Source organism: Aulonocara sp. 'chitande type north' Nkhata Bay, linkage group LG5 (genome assembly GCF_057382095.1).
Source record: "Aulonocara sp. 'chitande type north' Nkhata Bay isolate Kocher_YH1m ecotype deep benthic linkage group LG5, A_spYH_male_GT1.1, whole genome shotgun sequence".
In the NCBI taxonomy this organism is placed as follows: Eukaryota; Metazoa; Chordata; class Actinopteri; order Cichliformes; family Cichlidae; genus Aulonocara; species Aulonocara sp. 'chitande type north' Nkhata Bay.
The window spans coordinates 34,312,382-34,332,268 of NC_141348.1; the positions used below are offsets into that span (position 1 = coordinate 34,312,382).

Here is a 19,887-nt window from a genome sequence, read left to right on the forward strand (position 1 = left end):
ATATCGAACCAAACCGTGAATTTTGTGTATAGTTGCACCCCTAATATTAATACTGCGTAGATGCAGGGGAAGGATTATTTACTCTTGTGGGGCAAAACGTTTAATCAGAGATTTCCAGAAAGACAAAGCTGCTTCTTCCAGCTCCAGCTGATGATTCTAACCTGCAAAGAGTTTAACACATGCTGTGACTTGGAAGTAACATAATATTGAAACAATGACCAATCCACACTTACCAAACCACAAAGCCTCTGTTGATGTTCTGTACTTCCTCTGGGTCTGAGGTCAGATTATATCACTGATGGCTGGATAAATATTGTAAGAACTTGTGTGGTTAGTATCGTGAATCACTGACTTCAAATGTACATTTTGTACACGCAAACTATTGGAGACACCAAAAAGTAAATGTCAGAAAGTGAGATTTACTACAGCACTGCTCTTTGCATTAGTTAGCTATAAACTGCACAGCTAATGTAAGTCTACTTCTCCTGTAAGGTCCTTCAAAGGTACCACAATGTTGTAAAACGGGCCAAATCTGAATTAAATAATGGATTTAAAGCAGGATTATTTGGATGTGACATGTAGAGCAGTTTTCTTGGCAAACCTTACAAATGCTTAAATGTTGACAAAATATTTAAATTAGACCTATTAATCATACTCATTTTTACTTTCTTTCATATATATTCAGAGGTTATGTACTAGTATCTCTGGGTTAAGGTTTTCAGACTTAACTTTTCCTTTCCTACTGTTAATTTTTCAGTCTAATTCTAAAACCTTTTAAAGTTTTTTGATTTTTGAAACTAGATTTAGGCCATTGGTCTGGAAATACATGTATTCAGTTGCAGTGATGTCATCTCCTAATATGGGAATTTAAGGCCCAGAAGCCCCACCCATCTGCTGTTCTGATTTGGAGGGGCAGCCAATCAGAAGACTGTTGGTTCAGATGGATAGGATTCAAAATAGAGGCTGAACTGATCCGGTGTAGTACAACAATGAGGATTATATTTAACTGTGAATCATCCAAGCTACTCTAGTGCAGTTCAAAAATGACTTTTGGAGATGACAATGAGCATACCAGATCACCTGTAGTTATTCTATTTTGTCTGCCACCCTTTCTTCTGGATAAGCAGAAGAAAATGGGTGGATGGGCTTTTGTCTGCAAGACTTTTTTTTGTTTTGTTTAATTTTCTTCACAATTCCTACAATTCCCCATAAAGTTCAGACTCAACTTTTTAACTTTTAAACAAAGTGTCCACACAGATGGAAGCATATAATACACGATAAGTTTTAATTTCCTCATAAAAGTGTTACATCTCTATGCAAAGCAAACATTTCAAAAGATGCAGCCCCTGACTTAGCTTCAGCTGCTTTGCTGGAAATGTAAAACTCTTAAACAAGCTGAGGGAGTTCATCTTTAAAATGCAGAAACTTTGGCAAACTTACTTGACATTATTCAGACTTTTAAACCCTGATAAGCACAAAATATATCCTCCGCTCTTGCTCTGTCTGTGCTAATGATCCCATGTAATAATCAAAAATATAATATTACAACACTTTATTATTAAAATTAATGGTTCAATTTCTATACAGCCATAACAATAAATAGCGACAATGAAATTAGAGAAGCAGCTTTTGTCTGTGTTATCAATAAAATGTCTCCCGTCTGCTGCTGTGTGGTGCCTTAGTGTTGCAAACTGGATGTTAAAGGGCCAGCTCACCCATATATTCTCTCACAGGTCTAAAACTTGTGTTGAGGCAGAGATGGCTCATAATCTAATAATCAGGTTAAAAACACTTTTGTAAAATGCTAAAATGTGACCAAAAAAAGAAAGTTTAAAAACTTTTTCAAGAGAGTTTGAAAAGAACGAGAATCGCAGTGTTATGTTTACATTTGGCAAAAACATGAGCCAAAACAATTCATTTAAATTAAGCCTTTCCCAATTTTCCTTGTTTTCCACCATATTTATTGTTAAAATGAAGGATGCTCACATTAAAAGTGGCCAATTTTCAAATAAGGATGCCTATATATATATCCACATGTCATTTTCATTTCTTCTACTCTAAGATCTCTATGATGTCAGTAAGAAGGGGTAGGGCTGTGCGATATGACCAAAATCTCATATCCCGATATAAGAATTCTATCGTCCGATAACGATATAAATCACAAAAATGTAACATTTTCTGTAAATTCTGAATCTCGGGCAGCTCAACTTGCGGGAAGTGTTTCCAGGCGGGCGTTGCGTACCTGGACTCGAGTGTTTTAACTGATGCATGAAACTATACTTTTTTTAGACATTTATTTTTTAGCACCTGACGGCTCGTTTTTGCTTCTCATCCGTAAATACTCTAGATCTTTCACGTGATTCAGTTTATTTTGAAAAGTCTCAACAGGATCTTGAGCTTTATTGTGAAAGGTTTATGTGGAAATAACGACAACGCATAAAAACAAGCGCTTGTCTGTCTGTAGTGTGGTTATATTAAATATAAGAGAAAGAGAGAACTTTAAGAAATTAATATAACCACTACAGTGACCATAATGAAAAAATATTGCCGTAAACAGTTTATTTTGCGACACCACGAAACAAACAATAGCGTAAAATGCAACGATAGACGTTTTTTATAACATCATCATCCGATATATATCGTTATATCGAACAGCCCTAAGATGGGGTAACTCTAATATCCTCTTACTGATACTAGAACATAATGGGTCCACTTTGAAAAAAATTACCCAAAATACAGAAAAACTAAAACGCAGTTCAAATGACAGACTGTTTTAGGTACTACGATATGTAACTGAGAATATCATAGTTTTAAAATTTGGGGTGAACTGTCCCTTTAACATAATCAAAAGAACCAAATAAAGGGCAGAAGCGTCACAACAGATGGCAATTATTTTCTTTTGTTTCTGGGTTTGCTCCTGCACTGAGCAGCTCGATGAGTTTTTCCTCTCAGCACCATCTGAGTTTGTTAGCGGCTGGAAGTTCTGATCATAGTCCGGCTCTTTTACCACATCCACATGAATCCAAATGACGCCAAAGTTCCTTTAAAGTTCCCAGAAAGTGCAAAAAAGCAGGTGTTAGAGGGAGAAGAAGAACGGGAGCTGTGGGTCATCCCCTGCGTTGCTACTGGTTCTACTTTGATTACTCCCAGTTTCATTTTAGATCAATCAGCTATTACAGATTAAAAAGCCACAAAGTTTAAGTGAATCCAGCCTGGGGTCGGCTGCACACGGCCAATATACAAAGCACTAATTTTGTATCTCATTGTTCTTCCGTTGTACATGGTGCTTGGGTTGTCTCTGGCTGACCAATCAGCTGTGAATCAATATCTGAAACCACAAGTCTCTTAAGAGGACTCCATTTAAAAGTCATTTTTCATAAATTTGACCCTCATCACTGTGAAGAGTCACACATGAAGACATTTTTCTGGCTTTGACACAAAATATAACTTTGTTTTCTCCAACCAACAAGGACAACAGCAGATATTTTAAAATCACTGAACGAGTCGGAGGTGTTGGCGGTGATTCAGAGACCTGGGACCGGGCACACTAAAGAGAAACAAAGATTTCTTTTGTTTGTTCTTTTTTTATCTAGATATCTGTGTGGAGCTATGGCACGAGATTACGTTCAGCTGGTAAACTAAATGAGTCACTTTTCAGTCCTCAAACCTCCATGTGTGCAGTTGTTCCAGCTCTCTGAGGATGATGTAAGGAAAGAAGGGGTACCAGGAAAAAGTAATAATAATAAAAGGTTGGGACTTTGTAAGGCATCAGTGGGCGGAGCTGGAGCAAGGCAGATGATCTCCATGTCACGCCTCAGTCCTGAACTCCGCCCTTCTTCTCTTGGCGCCTCCTGAAGTTTTAAAATGTCGACCCGCCACAGATGATGTTCTGGCCTCGACCCGGAAAGAGCTCCATCTGCCAGTACCGGGGGTCAGCGTACACTGTGCAGGTCAAAGGTCAGAGGGGACAACAAATCATCAATAGGTGCTCAGTGTGGCTTCAGCAGCTACACAAAACATTAACTGCTTTGATTTTAATTTGTCAGATTAAACATTAATTTATTAATGTTTAATTTGACAAATTAAACATTAATGAATTAATAAACTATATAAAGTCCTAACAACAAAAACTATATTTTAACTTTAAAAAAAAATAAAAAAAAATAATTATCTGTATTTCATCTGCTGTCCATGTGTAAAAATGTGCAGGTGCAGCAGGTGTTACCCATGTCTCCCGGCGTCAGCCACAGGTTGAAGGAGCTGCAGTGTTTCTGGCAGCGCTGAACGGGCAGAACTCGAACAGTTGGCAGCCCCTCGCCCACCACCAGCCAGCCCAACACCCTGACACCCTGAAACCCAAACGGCAGCTTACAACAAAGAAAGCTGAAAGGTGTGTTTTTGTAGTTAAATATTATCGAGGACAAAACGTCACTGAGGCGCTACAATCACAACTGCACAACCTCACACTTCAGCTGCTTTAACTTAATACTACTACTACTACTACTACTAATCCATTTTTTTCTTTATTTTTACCGTTTTTACTGTTTACTCTCTGCATCCATAACGATAATTAGCGTGGTGTTTCCTCCGCGATTGGAATATGAACAAATATGAACACAGTTGGACTCACCTTGCTCTGAGAGTTTGTGCTGTGGGTGACCAGGCAGCGCTGCAGGATGGTCCCGGCGCTGTCCAGCAGAGGGCAGAGCTCAGCCTTCGGGAAGAGCCACCTCAGCACCTTCTCCCTGGTCCCAGAGCTGAACCGCCTACAGGGACAGAAGTAATATGCACAACTACAACCACACAGACTGTATCCAGATATAATTAATGGTCACAGTGATGTCAGCTATTGGTTTTTAACGTCCAGTTTTAGGGTCATAGGGTCAGCGATCTGACAATTACAAGGCTGGCTCGCTCTAAAACCTAGCATAGGGTGGACTTAACTTCCTCTTTTGAATGTAATTGAGACCACAATTTACGAAGGTCAAAGATCACAGGGGTAGTACAAAGATTTGTCTAAAAGTGTAGTAAGTATACTTTTTACAGGTAGATGTGTTGCACCCAGCATTTTATTTATTACACAGTATGCGTCCGCATGTAGATGTTTTAGTGGCACAACAATCTGATTCTGACCTCTTCAAGTATTAAATTAGTAAGTATTTTCCAGTGGTTTGGGTTAGTACTGAGCAAATGGAGCACTACTTTAAAAATGCTAAGTACCAGAGCAACGTGAAGTTGGCAGGTCCCTGAGGGAGGCCGAGATTGTGGTTGTGCAGACCGTCCTCCTCCTCCAGCAGAATGGACATGGAGCCCGAATGAGCCAGGTAGAGCTCCTCGAGCTGCTGCCGCTGGACGCTGAGGGACTCCCCGCCCTAGAGAGAGCAGCATGGACAAATGGAAATAAAGATGAACAAACTGTTTTGTTTTGTTTTTTTATTCAAACTGAATACTGTTTACAGGGCATGTGATTTTACAGGTCTGCTGTTGACTTTTTCCTAGTGTGACAAGTGTCTTACACACATTCTTTATCTCTTGAGATCTGTGTGAGCGGCTCCCACAATATGCATGCGTCATTTGTTCAGCACAGTAGATGCAGTTATCATGATGATCTTAAGTTTTTGAAGTGTTTGTAGTAATAAATAAATAAATTCTTTGGAAAGGAAAATGCTCACGTGCACATTTCAGAAAGACAGAGGCTACGCTAATAACAGAGTCCAAATTAAACAAGTCAAATCCTTTAAATGGCACCACTGGCACACACGGTGGTGTTTACAGACATTTTAAACAGGTTCTCTATCAGGAATATGACACAAGGCTCTTTAGATGGCCACCGTGACAGCGTTGACCTCTGACCTTCAGCAGGACAAGCTGAGGACCTCGTCGCAGAGTGACAGTCCCTCTGAGGCTCTCAGGGACTTCCAACACTGAGGAAATCTCCGCACAGCCTGAACAGTTGACTAGATTTTGCCTGAGAGCGCCAGCGCTCCACCACTCATGGAAACCTGCAGCACACAAATAAACACTTAAGAAATGCATATTTACAGGCTGGTCTGAAACAAACAAACAAGCTTTGGGCTCTAAGGATAGCTTCATTCTTGACAGAGCTGTCAGTGCTGTGCTACTGGAAAGTGAATTTCCCAGAGGAACCCACCCGAGGGATTAATAAAGTTTCATCTAATCTAACTGCATGGGTTGATTTAATTTCTCCTAAATAAGTCACCTGTTTGGATTTCTTTTAAAGACCTATAGTCTGACGGATGTCATCTCCACTAACTCGAGTCATTGAAGTGGTTCATGTTTATGGTGCCTTTAGGGACATTTTTACTGGAATTAGTTTACTGCCCTAAAATTCTAGTATGTTTTATTTTACTTTGTTTGTTACAGTGATTAGCAGATAGCACTGTCTGTGCACTGCCCCGTAAAGTTTATGCATACAGCTTACAGGTAGGCACTCAAGTCAAAGATGTTATAATGATGAAACAGTTTTATTAAGTGTCCCTGCAAGTAACAGCATGCATAAACACAGGTCTGCCCCTAAGGAGAGATGCAAAAAAAAAAAAAAAAAAGTGTTTCTCCTTTTTGGTTTCAGTTTTTTCTCAAATGGAGAACAAGTTTACGGAACAGTCATGTTTGCTGCTGCACACAAACGTCAAATTTAATTTAAACTGAAACGTCAAATATCTTCTGGATTGGCATATCCCAACTACAGCTCTCTGCTGAGGTGCTGAAATGAATCGTGCAATCCTTGGGTAATAAGGACTTTCTCGTTAGTAGGAAACGTTGGATTTTGTTTGTGTACGCATGTTTGCGACAGAACAAAAACTGAAACAACTCACACCTTGCAGGTTGTACTTCTTGGCGATGGGTAGGGAGAGCAGGCGGACATGGCTGAGAGGGGACGACCAGTTATAGCAGCCCAGATTGACCAGTCCCAGCTGGGGAGCATTCTGGGGGTAGGTGAAGGCCAGCACCACCACCAGCAAGAAGCCAACAGCCACCACAAACTGAAGAGACAACACAAAGACTTTGCAACTCAGACAAATGTCTCCTTTATCAGGACAGCACATGAATAACCGTCTGTGAAGCGTAAACCTATTTTAGAGCAACAAAAAGAGCTGAGTCTTCTACAAAGTAAACTTATTGGATTTTCACACTTTAAATCTATCTTAAAACAGTCTTTCAAACTAATTACCAACACTACTGAACTAAAATTAAAACTAAGCCTCTCTAGTGTCAAAGGTCTTCAGTATTAATCTGTTTCAGCAATGTAGTAATTTATATGTGGACCTTGATGGTGGCTCTCAGGATGGGAAACTGTGGGGGCTCTCTTCTGGGCTCGTTGGTCTCCAGGACCTGCTTGATGAACCTCTCGATCTCCCTCTCCGACATTCCGTAGCGGTAACCCGACTGACGGAGGATGTCGATACTCTCGGACAGTTTATCATAAATACACGGCTCGCTCATCGTTGTCCCCATGATGCCGGCAGTGGCGACAGCTTCTTAGTCAAACGTGTCGAATTTCGGTTGCTAAAAGCTCTTGGAGCATGGCGTCACCTGTGAAATAAACCAAGGGTCAGCTGACATGTCACAGCTTTCAGCACTAGCAAGTTACCATCACTGAAGGTGCAGATGATGTGGAAATACTTCTATGTTTAATCTGAATGTGGCTGAAGGTTGCCCACTTGGCCACTCACACAAACATGTTTGTTCTTCCAGACACTGTCACAAATCTTTCAAATGAATTTCTGGCTTTCATAACTAAAACATATTTTACAATATCATCCTTACTATCATCTTGATTTGTGAGATTAATACGCTGGATTTATTATCGTCATGCACAGTTGCAAAAATTATTTGACTTATTAGATCAGCTCTGCATGACTCTCAAAAGGTCCAGTACAAGTCGCAACTTGTACTCTACAAAAACTACTATAGAGCATCATTTATTAATAAACTTAAAGAAAATGGGGGTGCACCTTCTTTGACATAAAAATGCATACACTCTGACCAAGCCACAGCTTTTATTGATTTTTAAGAAGCTCGGTTGAGATCATCTGTGTGCCATATTCTCTTGTGTCAGTTCTACACGGACTTTGGCACCAGTTACAGATAACTTTGCAAAACAGCCCTGTTTTGATAACATGAGGTTGGTGGCAACATTTACATTTGCAGCACTTCAAAAATGCCCGTTAAGAATGTTGCATGTATAATTTTTGAACTTCTTTTTCCTTACAGCAAGAATTAAAAACCCCACAGTGACAAGTACTTCTTTTACCATTCATTTCAAATGAAGGGTATATGATCTCTAAAGTCCTGTTCACAGACTTTCGAGATTTCGAACATTTAAATAGGTTCTCTTCACTATTTACTTGTGTATTTGTTTGTTTATTGCTATCTGATCATAATGAAACAAGTGGTTCTTTCCAAAAGAAAGGGTGCAGGCCAAAGCAATGGCTTGCATACGATGCACCCCACATACATAAAACAAGGTTTAACCATCCAGAAAGTAACATTACAACAGAAAATATTACCAGATAGCCACAGTGTCAAAGCTGGAATCTGAGACTTGCACTTGTGGATCAGGACAATAATTAGAAACATGCAACCAAAACGTCCAAAAAAACAAAACAAAAAAACATTAAAAAGGTTTTGAAGTATCCTAGGCAAAGTCCAGGCTTAAGATGTTTTGGTTTGACCTTAAAAAGGCTTTTTGTGCTTGAAAACCCAGAATTAAAACAATTTTGTCAATAAGGGTGGGCCACGGTGATGTGAAACACTCATTGCCAGTCATCACAAATGACTGCAAAGACAGCAGCTCTTGCTGCCAAGAGTGGCAAAAACAATCAGCTTTAGGGCAATTACTTTTTACAAAGGGTCAGGCGGGTTTGTGTAGCTTTTTCAGTTTATAAGTTAAACCATCATTTAAAAACTGTATGTTTTATTGACTTGGGTTTCATTTGTTTAATATTAAAATTTAAAAACAAAGTAAAACACATCAAAAAGGAAAAAAAAAGTGGACCCACACAGACTGTCCAGTGTAGGTAAACTGATAAATATTTCTCACTTATTTATGTTCCATAATAATATCTATACGAAAATAAAACGACAAGCTACTATTACATATTACAGTGCAAATTCAGTTTCAGTGCGAACGTAATATCAGACTGAGACTCGGGAGTTAAATCCCCACAGTGTTTAGTTCTGCTTTTCACTCGTCGTTGTAAATAACAAGTAAGAGTTGACGCTCATGTTGGTGTCTAACGTTCAGGAAACTAGTTTTCTCTCCTTTTTATCTTTAATAACTACGATCAGTGCAGCTGCTACGGCCAGAAAACGCATGTAAATGTTAAATATAACACTACCTAATTTATTCGTTAATTTGACTAAAGCATAAACCCATCATATTATTTGATATTAATAAAAACAAAACCCCAAAACGTTTTTACCGTCCTGCCAGCAGCAGCATACTGACAGGTTAGCTCGTCTCTGCGAGCTTTCACATTACGAGCAGAAACCTCAAACTCACCTCAAAGCGAGATCCACCACTCAAAAAGTTTAATTTTCCATCCCCGGTGTTTTTAAAAATAAATTAATAAATAGGGTTTTTAAAAGTGACCTAGCTAGGTAGCTAATGAGCTACATTCGCCTTCTCTTCCGCTTCTACCTTTTCTTCTTCTTTATTGGGCGAACGTCAAAAAAGCGCCACCAGCTGGTATGGAGTTTGGGTCTGGATTTAAATATTGCATTATCCATCAATTCTCTTCGGGGTCGCTGGAGTCTATCCCAGCTGTCTTAGGGCAATTTTGGAATCGCCAATTAACCCGCCCCCAACGTATTCGGACTGTAGGAAGAAGCCTGAGAGAACCAACGCAAACGGGGGAGAAGATGTAAAAACTCCTGATGGTGGAAGTGAACTCAGGACCTTCTATGCTGTGAGGAAACAGTGCGAACCACTTAACTCCAGAAATATACGCAAATAGTTATACAGTACAACACTTTCACCCAAAAATTTTACTGAAGCAAAAATATATTATTTAAAAGTAGTGTATTCATAAGATAATGAAACATACTGAAACCACTTTGCACAAACTCGTTGCTTTGTAGCCAACCAAAAAGCAGAAGCGGTACCAAAACACAGAAAATTAACGAATAAGAGTGGTGAACGTTCACAGGAACTCCCGCCTCCTATTTCCGTTTCTTGTGCAACCATGAAACGGCATCGACATCGAGCTGCGTCAAGCTATCAAAGTAACCGAGTGAAGACGCTGCAAAGAGGAGGAAGTTAAAATAATGGGATTTTATTTAATGTATTGCACAATTTGTTTTGGCTGCAGAAGTCCCAGATTTTTGTGATAAAGAACATATTCCATTATCTTACTTAAACTAATTAACAGAAACCTGAAGTTTTTACCCTGTAAAGTCTAAGACATCATTACTGGTGACCCTAGTCCTATGATATTTTTTTACATTGTTACTTTATTTATCTGTTGCTTTTTCTCTCCCCTTGACAATCAGAGGACAAAAACCGCTATCAGTCCGACTGATAAAAATCCAAATATATGTGCATTTTATATACTTTTTTAGAAAATAATCCACTTTATATGAAGCAATGCTTATCATTGCGATGGTTGTGAAAAGCTTTTAATTTGAACGTCTCACACGGAAGTGTTCGGTGTTACGTATTTATCTTGACATTTGTGTTTATACCTGGACGTAACAGACAGGCGGCAACATCACCGAACTTCACTCAAATTTAACCTTTTGTTTAAGTAGTGATATTTTGTTATTTCTATTTTCTTGCGTAGGAACCAGTGGGTTAAGCTGGTCTGTGCCAAGTTTTCTGTTTTGCTGGTGTTCAGCACGAACAGCGTGCTGTTTTTGACGGAGGTCAGCGGCTTTCCAGTTGAAGCCAGTCCACTGACAAGATGCTTGCCTCGGGTAGGACCGTGTCCTCCCGGCTGCTGAGGCCAACCGCGTGGCTTCCTCTCCGGCTGAGCTCCGAGCGGACGGCCGCTAGCTTCCCGCAGAAAGGTAACAATTGCCCGGAGCAAAATGGGTAGCTTATTCCCCCAAGACCAACTAGCACGAAGCTAATCCCAAAGTGACGCAGTTTAGTGAGGCAGGAAACTTCACAGCATCTGTAAACTGTCAGGTTAACTGACGACTTTAAAATCCATGTGAGGTCAGGAAAACCTAAAAAATACTAAATTAAAACACTAATAAACGGAAAGTTCACGAGCACTAGCTGACTGGCACAAGACGAAGCAATCTTGTTAAATAACTGTTTTAAAAAGATTTTATGTTCTGATATTCTCTGTGTCACTCTCCATTTTTTATAATGTTAAAATCATGCACATTACTCTTGACTTCATTGCCAGATTGACAACATTTTTAGGGCCCGAGCACTGAGAGTGCGAAGGCCCTAATGTATCTGCTCTGTTTCTTATTATTAGGGCCCGAGTACTGAGAGTGCGAAGGCTCCATTGTATCTGCTCTGTTTCTTCTTATTATTATTTTCATTGAAATGAATTGCCATTTTTGAGTGCTTTAACATGCTCAAAAACTCGTGAAATTTTGCACACACGTCAGGTTTGGTGAAAAATTTCGTATTTTAACTTCCTAGGACCTGGCGTCCACATATGTGGACATCACATTTTGGGTTATTTAGACCAAAATACTCAATTTTGCTCTACAAGGGCCTGATATCCACTTACGAGGACATTATACTGCTACTGTTCTATCGAAATTTTAAACGAATATCCTCATATGTGGCTCTTATTTTTCATAAAAACAAAAATAAGGTTAAAAAAAATCTGGTAATTCTTTGTTTTTACATTCATCGGGCCCCAATATGCCCGATGAATGTAATAATGTAACAATTTAAATGCCATTTTTTTACATTAATAAATTTAATGTGGTCTTAAGAATGGCTTTAAATGTCTTAAATATACTGTAATTTATGCTGCAGAGTTGATCAAGAAACATGAACAGGATGAGCCTCGCCCCCTCTACATGGACTTCCAGGCAACCACTCCCATGGTAACTGTTACTAAGCACTTTGTCACTTTTACAGGCTTTTACAGCTGATGTCAGAGAGAGTTGGACATAAAGCTGGTTGTACTTAGTTTCATATTAGGGCTGCTCAATTAATCGAATTTTAATCACGATTACGATCTGGGCTTTCAACGATCATTAAAAATGACTGAGCCGATTATTAGCCCCTCCCTCATTTATCCGCGACACCTTAAAGGCCAGTCCGTGAAAATATTGTCGGGCATAAACCGGTCCGTGGCGCAAAAAAGGTTGGAGACCGCTGATTAAGAGGACCCGAGGGAAGCTCGGAAAGCTAAGCAGAAGTTATTTGGAGAGGAGAGAGTGACTGCTGTTGGTTGAAAAGAGAGGTTAAAAAAAAAAAACCTTCAGTGGTGTTGCACACTATTTTATATTATTTTTTTAAAGTCATTGAAGCCGGTCAGAGCAGCACACTCCGTTTTGTGTAACTATTTTTAAATCCCTGTAGAACCTGAACCGTGTAAGCTAGCGCAATAATTTTTTTTGCATATGAAACCGGAGGAGTTGTACTTACATCTGATGCCATCAGCTTGTCCTCGGTCACGGTTTCCTTCCACATAAAGCTTTGCAAAAACTGCATAGAAAGCGCTTGCAGGAACAAAAACATAATATTCCAGAAACACGCTTTGCCGATCCGATCAGCTGTTCGTAACACTTCCCACAGTGAATCAGACGTCAGCACGAACTATCACATGTCGGCCATTTCCTCCCCGAAACCGGTAGTGACGTCATTTTCGCGGAAATGTAGTTTTTTACTTGTAGGCCTTACTGGTCATGTTTGACTTTTCTGAATAGTTTCTGGGATGCTTAGAACTCGAATTGCACTGCTGGAAATCGTTTATTTTGATGCACCTTCTGTTTTCTTTGCAAATTTGCATCATAGGATTGTTTTTTCGTTTTTCCTGCAGTGTATATAAAAATTGGTGTATCTCCAAAATAAAACTATGAAGACACTCAAAATAAATTTCCTGTTGTTGTAAACTATTTTTTGCAACTTTTTTGTATTTAAAGTTTTGAGGGATAAACCTCTTAAATTTCTCCAAGTAGAAATATATGTAAAAAAACAAAACCGATTTTCAATTTTTTTGTAGTTTATTGCAACTTTTTTGCAATTTATGTAGTTACTATGGACATAATGCATACATATTATTAAAATATGGGCTATAACAGTTGTATAGCAACTTGAAATGCTCCCACAAATGGCACTACAACATGTAAAAAAATAATATAAGCTCTGGCGGACTTGGTTCTATGGTAGGTCTTAAAGGGTTAAATAAATATCGTCAAATAATCGAGATCTCAATTTCAGTGAAAATAATCGTGATTATCATTTTTGCCATAATCGAGCAGCCCTATTTCATATGTTTGTGTGTGTCTTTAGGATCCCCGGGTGCTGGATGCCATGTTGCCCTACCAGGTGAATTACTACGGTAACCCTCACTCCAGAACGCATGCCTACGGCTGGGAGAGTGAATCCGCTATGGAGACCGCTAGGAAGGTAGAGAGCTGCTCCATCTTTAGAAAAGTGGGCTGTGCTTATTTACACTTTCTTTGCAGGTAGTAAAAGGACAGTAACATCTAGTCCTTTTACTGAAAAAATCTGGTCCATGTATCACTTTGGCTTGCTCAGTTGTAGCTGTGGTATGCAAAGAGATGCAGGCCTCATACAAGCTAGTGAGCACACCAAAGTCGAGCACTGATGCTGAATGTTTGAATTCAGCATCAGCGCTCCGACATTAATATTTGTAACCTACAACATGTGCATGTTTCACCGAGAGTCACTGACTGATGTTGCTATATGTCTATGGCTACGTTCACACTGCAGGTCTTAATGCTCAATTACGATTTTTTGATCAAATCTGATTTTTTTGTCTGGTTGTTCACACTTTGTCCTCAAAGTTTATGTGTTAAAAGCAGGAAAAATGGCCACGCATAAGAATTTGAGCAAATTTCTCAATGGCCAAATTGTGATGGCCACTAGGGCGGAGTTAGAGCATCACTAGAACACATGTTCAAAATTAGAAACGCAAATTAGAAACATGTGAATCTGTTTGGTGTTTTTTTTCCCCTTTCTTTCTCTCTGAGCAGCAGGTGGCTGATCTGATTGGAGCCGATCCCAGAGAGATCGTTTTCACCAGCGGAGCCACAGAGTCCAACAACATGGCTATCAAGGTCCTACTCTCTTGACCTTAATCACTTTATCTCACACAAACACACACAGGTTTTGTTTTGGTGAAAACTGATCAAAAATATAAAATGCAGACAACAGATTAAAACTACAACTCTTACAAAATAAGAACACTGTAAAAAACCAAGTGATAAACTACATGAGAAATAAAAAACACACAAAACAGTAAGAGCAAATTCAGAATGTGAACTGATTAATAAAACTCCTTAAAACAAAACTGTCATTAACAAAACTCTTTGTATTGTTAATGATTTGGATGCTTCTTCTGAATCAAACTATACAATATTGAAATGCAAAAACTTGTGATAAAAATGGAATTTGTCAGCCACGTTGAGAACATTTAATTAAAAGAAATTTTCTGTGCACACGAGGCAAATAAGTCAGCTGACAGGAAGAAGTAGCATCTGTTTTCACTGTTTCACTGAAACAAACTACTTCACTTCAGTCCACTTGGATTGCCTTACCAAAGACACCATGTGTAGCAAAGAACAAGTAATAACAGCGAGAATAGAGGAAGCAAATTAAAGTCACGCTGCTGTCGATTCTGATTTACTGGAATTATAAATGAGGTCATTGAATTAATGCTAAAAAGAAACGAGCAGTAGCCACAAACTGGATTCACAACTCCAGAAAGTGCTAGAATCAGAGAAAATCTTAAAACTTTCTTCCCTTTAACCCAGTGTGTTCTCTCCTGTAGGGTGTAGCCCGGTTCTACAAGGCCAAAAAACGTCATGTGATCACCACTCAGACCGAGCATAAGTGCGTCTTAGACTCGTGTCGGATTCTGGAGTCCGAAGGGTTCGATGTTACTTACCTGCCGGTCCAGAACAACGGCCTGCTGGACCTAGAGGTAAACATACAGAGACAAAAAGAGAGATCACGCAGACAACAACCAGAATATTGTCTGTGTGAACATATTAAAAACTGGAAGCTATATTTACAATACCTCTGGGCAGTGAAGCCTGTATTTATTATTTTTACCTCCATTTGTAGCGTTACAGAATTCACGAATTATTGTGTCCCGTGTCTGCTCCTTACAGTGAGTCTTACTACATGTTTGTTTGTGTGTTCAGTTGTTGGAGGCCTCCATCCGTACTGACACCTCTTTGGTGTCGGTGATGACCGTGAACAACGAGATCGGAGTCAAGCAGCCCATCAAGGAGATTGGTAAGCATAGCAAATCAAACACACATGAAATGCTCACAATCACGCACTCATAATATCCGCATCTAAATAGTTTTGTCAGTTTTACTGAATAAATCAGACTATTCGCTTTATGCGGAGCCCAACCGAGAGCTCTGATCAGATTAATGAGCTTGAACTCTTTCTATCTACAGGTCAGATTTGTCGCTCAAAAGGAGTCTTCTTCCACACTGATGCTGCTCAGGCCGTTGGGAAGATTCCCATCAGCATCTCTGACTGGAAGATCGATCTGATGTCCATCAGTGGTCACAAGATTTACGGACCCAAAGGTCAGCTTTAGTAGCAGTACCAGTAGGTGGCATAACTCTAAACCGATCGATAGGCAGGTGAGATAGTTTGTGGAGCTCATTTGTCAGTGCCCATTTCCATTTTTTATATAAATTGTATAAAACTAGAAATGGCTAAATTTTCCCACAGAAATACGTGTTTTGGTTTTAAAAATTAAACAAAATACACGCAGGTGAAATATGAAGCAGGAAAGATGGCAAAAAAGTATGTATGTATATAGTATGTAGGTTGTTTATATGAAGATTTTTTTTTCTTTTTTTTTTTAAATCAGCGGAGTTTCCCTGTTAATTTTTTCTATCAGCTGTCAAAGTCGGAGTTTGATTATCTTTGAAAAGATGCACGTAAAATGGTGTAAAAGCAAAAATACTTACTACGTGTGTGTGTGTCCAGGTGTGGGTGCGTTGTACGTGCGTCGCAGGCCAAGGGTGCGTTTGGAGCCAATACAGAACGGTGGCGGGCAGGAGAGGGGGCTGCGCTCTGGCACTGTCCCCACCCCACTGGCTGTTGGACTGGGAGCTGCCTGTAGCATCGCCCAGGAGGAGATGGAGGTAAAATAACCAAAGTCAAACATCCAAAAAACCTTCCCAGACGATGCTACATTTCAGGGGGATTAGTGCATGTTTGTTTGTTTAGTATGATCATCAGCGGGTGTCCGTGCTGGCTAATCGTCTGGTCCAGAAGGTCATGTCTGAGATTCCTGATGTCATCATGAATGGAGATCCAGAACAGCGTTACCCTGGTAAACACATTTATGTTTGTTTAGCAGTCTTTATGAGGACATTTATTAGCGTAAGACATTTCTTAACTCTAGCCTATACCTAATTCTAAACTGAACCTCGAAACCAACTCTTAAACTGTAAAGTGTTAAAGTGCTCCTTGTAACTAAACTGGTTTTATAATACGCTAATAAATTCCATGTAGAAATGAAACTCAGTGCTGCTGCTGCAGGTTAGAATTTAAACCAAAATTGATTTACAAGTCAGTGAAGATTTTTGAAGTTAATGTTTTTGAAGTGTTTTTGTTGGAAGTTGGACTAACACCTTTGATTGTGTTTGTGTGTCTGGGTGTTTTCAGGCTGTATCAACCTTTCTTTTGCCTACGTGGAGGGCGAGAGTCTGCTGATGGCACTGAAGGATGTTGCTCTGTCATCAGGGAGGTCAGATACAAACTTTTTTTTCACACACATATGTCCAACTTTTGAGTGTAACTTTACCCACTGCATCAAAAAGTTAGAAAATCGGCATGGTTTTGAGAGGATGGAAGTGTTGACCGATTTGTGTACTATTTATGAATCAAGTGTCCTGCCACCTGTGTGGTCAGGGTAGCATTCTTACATTAGCTTCTCTTTGTTGGCTACTTTTTAAATCTGGAATTGAAATTAAATCATTCTCCTATCACACAAAGTCCTGAATGCCTTTTGCCTGAATGACTTTTCGTTCCCTATCTTCTGCTCAAGTTCACAGAAACACTTTTAACATAAATGTCAGTTTCAACACCAGCATTGAGAGTACAGTTACATGCTTAATGTACAGTTCAAAAGCCTCATATGATTGTGCATGAAGTCTCTAAAGATGAATATTTGTGTCTGTGTGTGCAGTGCATGTACTTCAGCGTCTTTGGAGCCATCATACGTCCTCAGAGCTATTGGAGCAGATGAAGATCTGGCTCACTCTTCCATCAGGTAACAATACCTCCTGTAACCTGGATTATGATAAAAACTGCAACTCCCCAGAAGTTTAATAATGATTTTCCTTGAGCTTCCTAACTCTTTTCTTCACATTGATCAGACTTAGCAATCAAAGTGATTAAATCCACAGAAAACTAAGCTGTTTATAAACTTGGATAACCAGGGAATGGTTACCAACAGCCTTTCATGTTCTCTAGTTTCAGGTTTAAATGTCCGTGTTTGTGTCTGTGGCAGGTTTGGTATTGGCAGGTTCACCACTGAAGAAGAGGTTGACTACACAGCAGAGAAATGCATCGAGCAGGTCCACAGACTCAGAGAGATGAGGTAAAGTCAGCTCTCAGACACTATCGCGCAGATGCTGATTTTACTTTACATTCATAAAATTGATACAAAATTTTGAATGGTAACCTTGTTTTCTCTAACCTGCCTCTTTGCCTCTCTTTCTGTCTGTCAGTCCTCTGTGGGAGATGAGTCAGGAAGGCATCGACCTGAAGAGCATCAACTGGGCGCAGCATTAAGCTTCTTCCACTTCTTGCCCACTTCGACATGATAGTTCCCAAAAGACTGAAGGAACAGACCAGCTTTTTCTTCCTGTAAACAAACACGCACAAACTCCCTGTCGTCTGGCTGTAGCTCAGTGTCTCTCTAGAAGCTCCTCCAGTTGCTCTCTCAGGAGATGTTGCTCAGACAGTTGACCAACGCACATCAATCTCTTCTTTTTCTTCTGTTGCCCAGAAGGTTGCTTCTTTATCTCAGATGAAATGTTTACAGAGGCTGTGACACGCTCTGAAATCTAACATGACATTCATGAGAAGTACATCCTCTTTGGTTGTTTCAAACTAAATATGGTATTGATTGTGCGACATGTCCATCAGTGGCCGATTTGGGGCTTTGATCAACAGACTGCCCACAAACAAAAAATTTAGACAGACATCCAGGACCATGTTTTCACAGCAGGGCTACTCAAAAAAAGCAGTTATTCAGAATACAACAGTAAAGGATAAACCAGTCGGCACATGTCGTATTTTTTAATAAAGGTTAGGGGAAAACAAATTTGTGGGCACACACACAAACCAAAACAATTGGTTGTAAAGTAAAAAAGGAAAAAAAAAACACTCTATGACTAAGAAGAAAACCTTTTATACTCATGTCTCTGTCATTATTATTTTTTTCTAAAAACATTGCAGCACTGTAATCAACTATGCATCCATCGCACAATTTGATATGCATCAGTGTCTGTGACCAAGATTTGTCTAAAACTGGTCTTGCACAGTATGACAGACATGCAGTAAATGGCACAGAGGCGCTTTTAATCTGACTCTTTAGGTGATTTGACTTCACCTAATCTAACATCTTGATGCCTGGTGTCATCTTGATTTGTGAGATTAATACGCTGGATTTATTATCGTCATGCACAGTTGCAAAAATTATTTGACTTATTAGATCAGCTCTGCATGACTCTCAAAAGGTCCAGTACAAGTCGCAACTTGTACTCTACAAAAACTACTATAGAGCATCATTTATTAATAAACTTAAAGAAAATGGGGGTGCACCTTCTTTGACATAAAAATGCATACACTCTGACCAAGCCACAGCTTTTATTGATTTTTAAGAAGCTCGGTTGAGATCATCTGTGTGCCATATTCTCTTGTGTCAGTTCTACACGGACTTTGGCACTCAGATCTGCCACTCAACTACTTCTGACCCAACCCAGATCTCGACTGAAGTCCCGGGGTGACCGTGCGTTTGCTCTGGCTGCCCCGGTACTGTGGAATACCCTTCCTCTCGACCTCCGCGCATCTGATTCCATTGCACTGTTCAAATCACGATTAAAAACCCACTTATTCAATCTTGCCTTTCCCTCTAGTTAATATTTCTTTTATGATTTTATATCATGCACTTCTATGCTCATTTAAATTCTTGTTTGCTCTGTACCTGTTGCCTTCCTATGTATTAGTGACAGTTATCTGCTTGCATATTTAGTACTTGCTTTGGTCCTATTTCTATTATCCTCCTCCTATACTCTATTTTTCTTGTTAAGCACCTTGGCATACCCTTGGTTTTTAAGTGTGCTTTATAAATAAAGTTTATTATTATTATTATTATTATTATTACAGATAACTTTGCAAAACAGCCCTGTTTTGATAACATGAGGTTGGTGGCAACATTTACATTTGCAGCACTTCAAAAATGCCCGTTAAGAATGTTGCATGTATAATTTTTGAACTTCTTTTTCCTTACAGCAAGAATTAAAAACCCCACAGTGACAAGTACTTCTTTTACCATTCATTTCAAATGAAGGGTATATGATCTCTAAAGTCCTGTTCACAGACTTTCGAGATTTCGAACATTTAAATAGGTTCTCTTCACTATTTACTTGTGTATTTGTTTGTTTATTGCTATCTGATCATAATGAAACAAGTGGTTCTTTCCAAAAGAAAGGGTGCAG

At 39.4% G+C, this 19,887-nt stretch overlaps 2 protein-coding genes across 2 annotated transcripts; one reads left to right on the forward strand and one right to left on the reverse strand.

Annotated features, from left to right (window-relative positions):
- Positions 1-1,268: 1,268 nt before the first annotated feature.
- lg5h6orf89 (linkage group 5 C6orf89 homolog) lies at positions 1,269-12,414 on the reverse strand. Its single transcript, XM_086293147.1, has 8 exons — positions 9,527-12,414; positions 7,288-7,554; positions 6,839-7,004; positions 5,854-6,002; positions 5,221-5,372; positions 4,631-4,766; positions 4,226-4,349; positions 1,269-3,942 (listed from the first exon to the last, which is right to left on the reverse strand). Exons 2-8 carry the CDS (start codon positions 7,474-7,476, stop codon positions 3,860-3,862), a joined length of 999 nt encoding a protein of 332 aa, XP_086149273.1. The 5' UTR covers positions 7,477-7,554; positions 9,527-12,414; the 3' UTR covers positions 1,269-3,859.
- LOC147331087 (cysteine desulfurase-like) lies at positions 10,685-19,711 on the forward strand. Its single transcript, XM_086293141.1, has 13 exons — positions 10,685-11,031; positions 11,969-12,039; positions 13,454-13,570; positions 14,161-14,244; positions 14,958-15,110; positions 15,334-15,427; positions 15,598-15,732; positions 16,142-16,299; positions 16,385-16,490; positions 16,826-16,907; positions 17,349-17,432; positions 17,673-17,762; positions 17,893-19,711. The coding sequence occupies exons 1-13, from the start codon at positions 10,926-10,928 to the stop codon at positions 17,954-17,956; spliced, it is 1,344 nt and encodes a 447-aa protein (XP_086149267.1). The 5' UTR covers positions 10,685-10,925; the 3' UTR covers positions 17,957-19,711.
- The last annotated feature ends 176 nt before the right edge of the window (positions 19,712-19,887 follow it).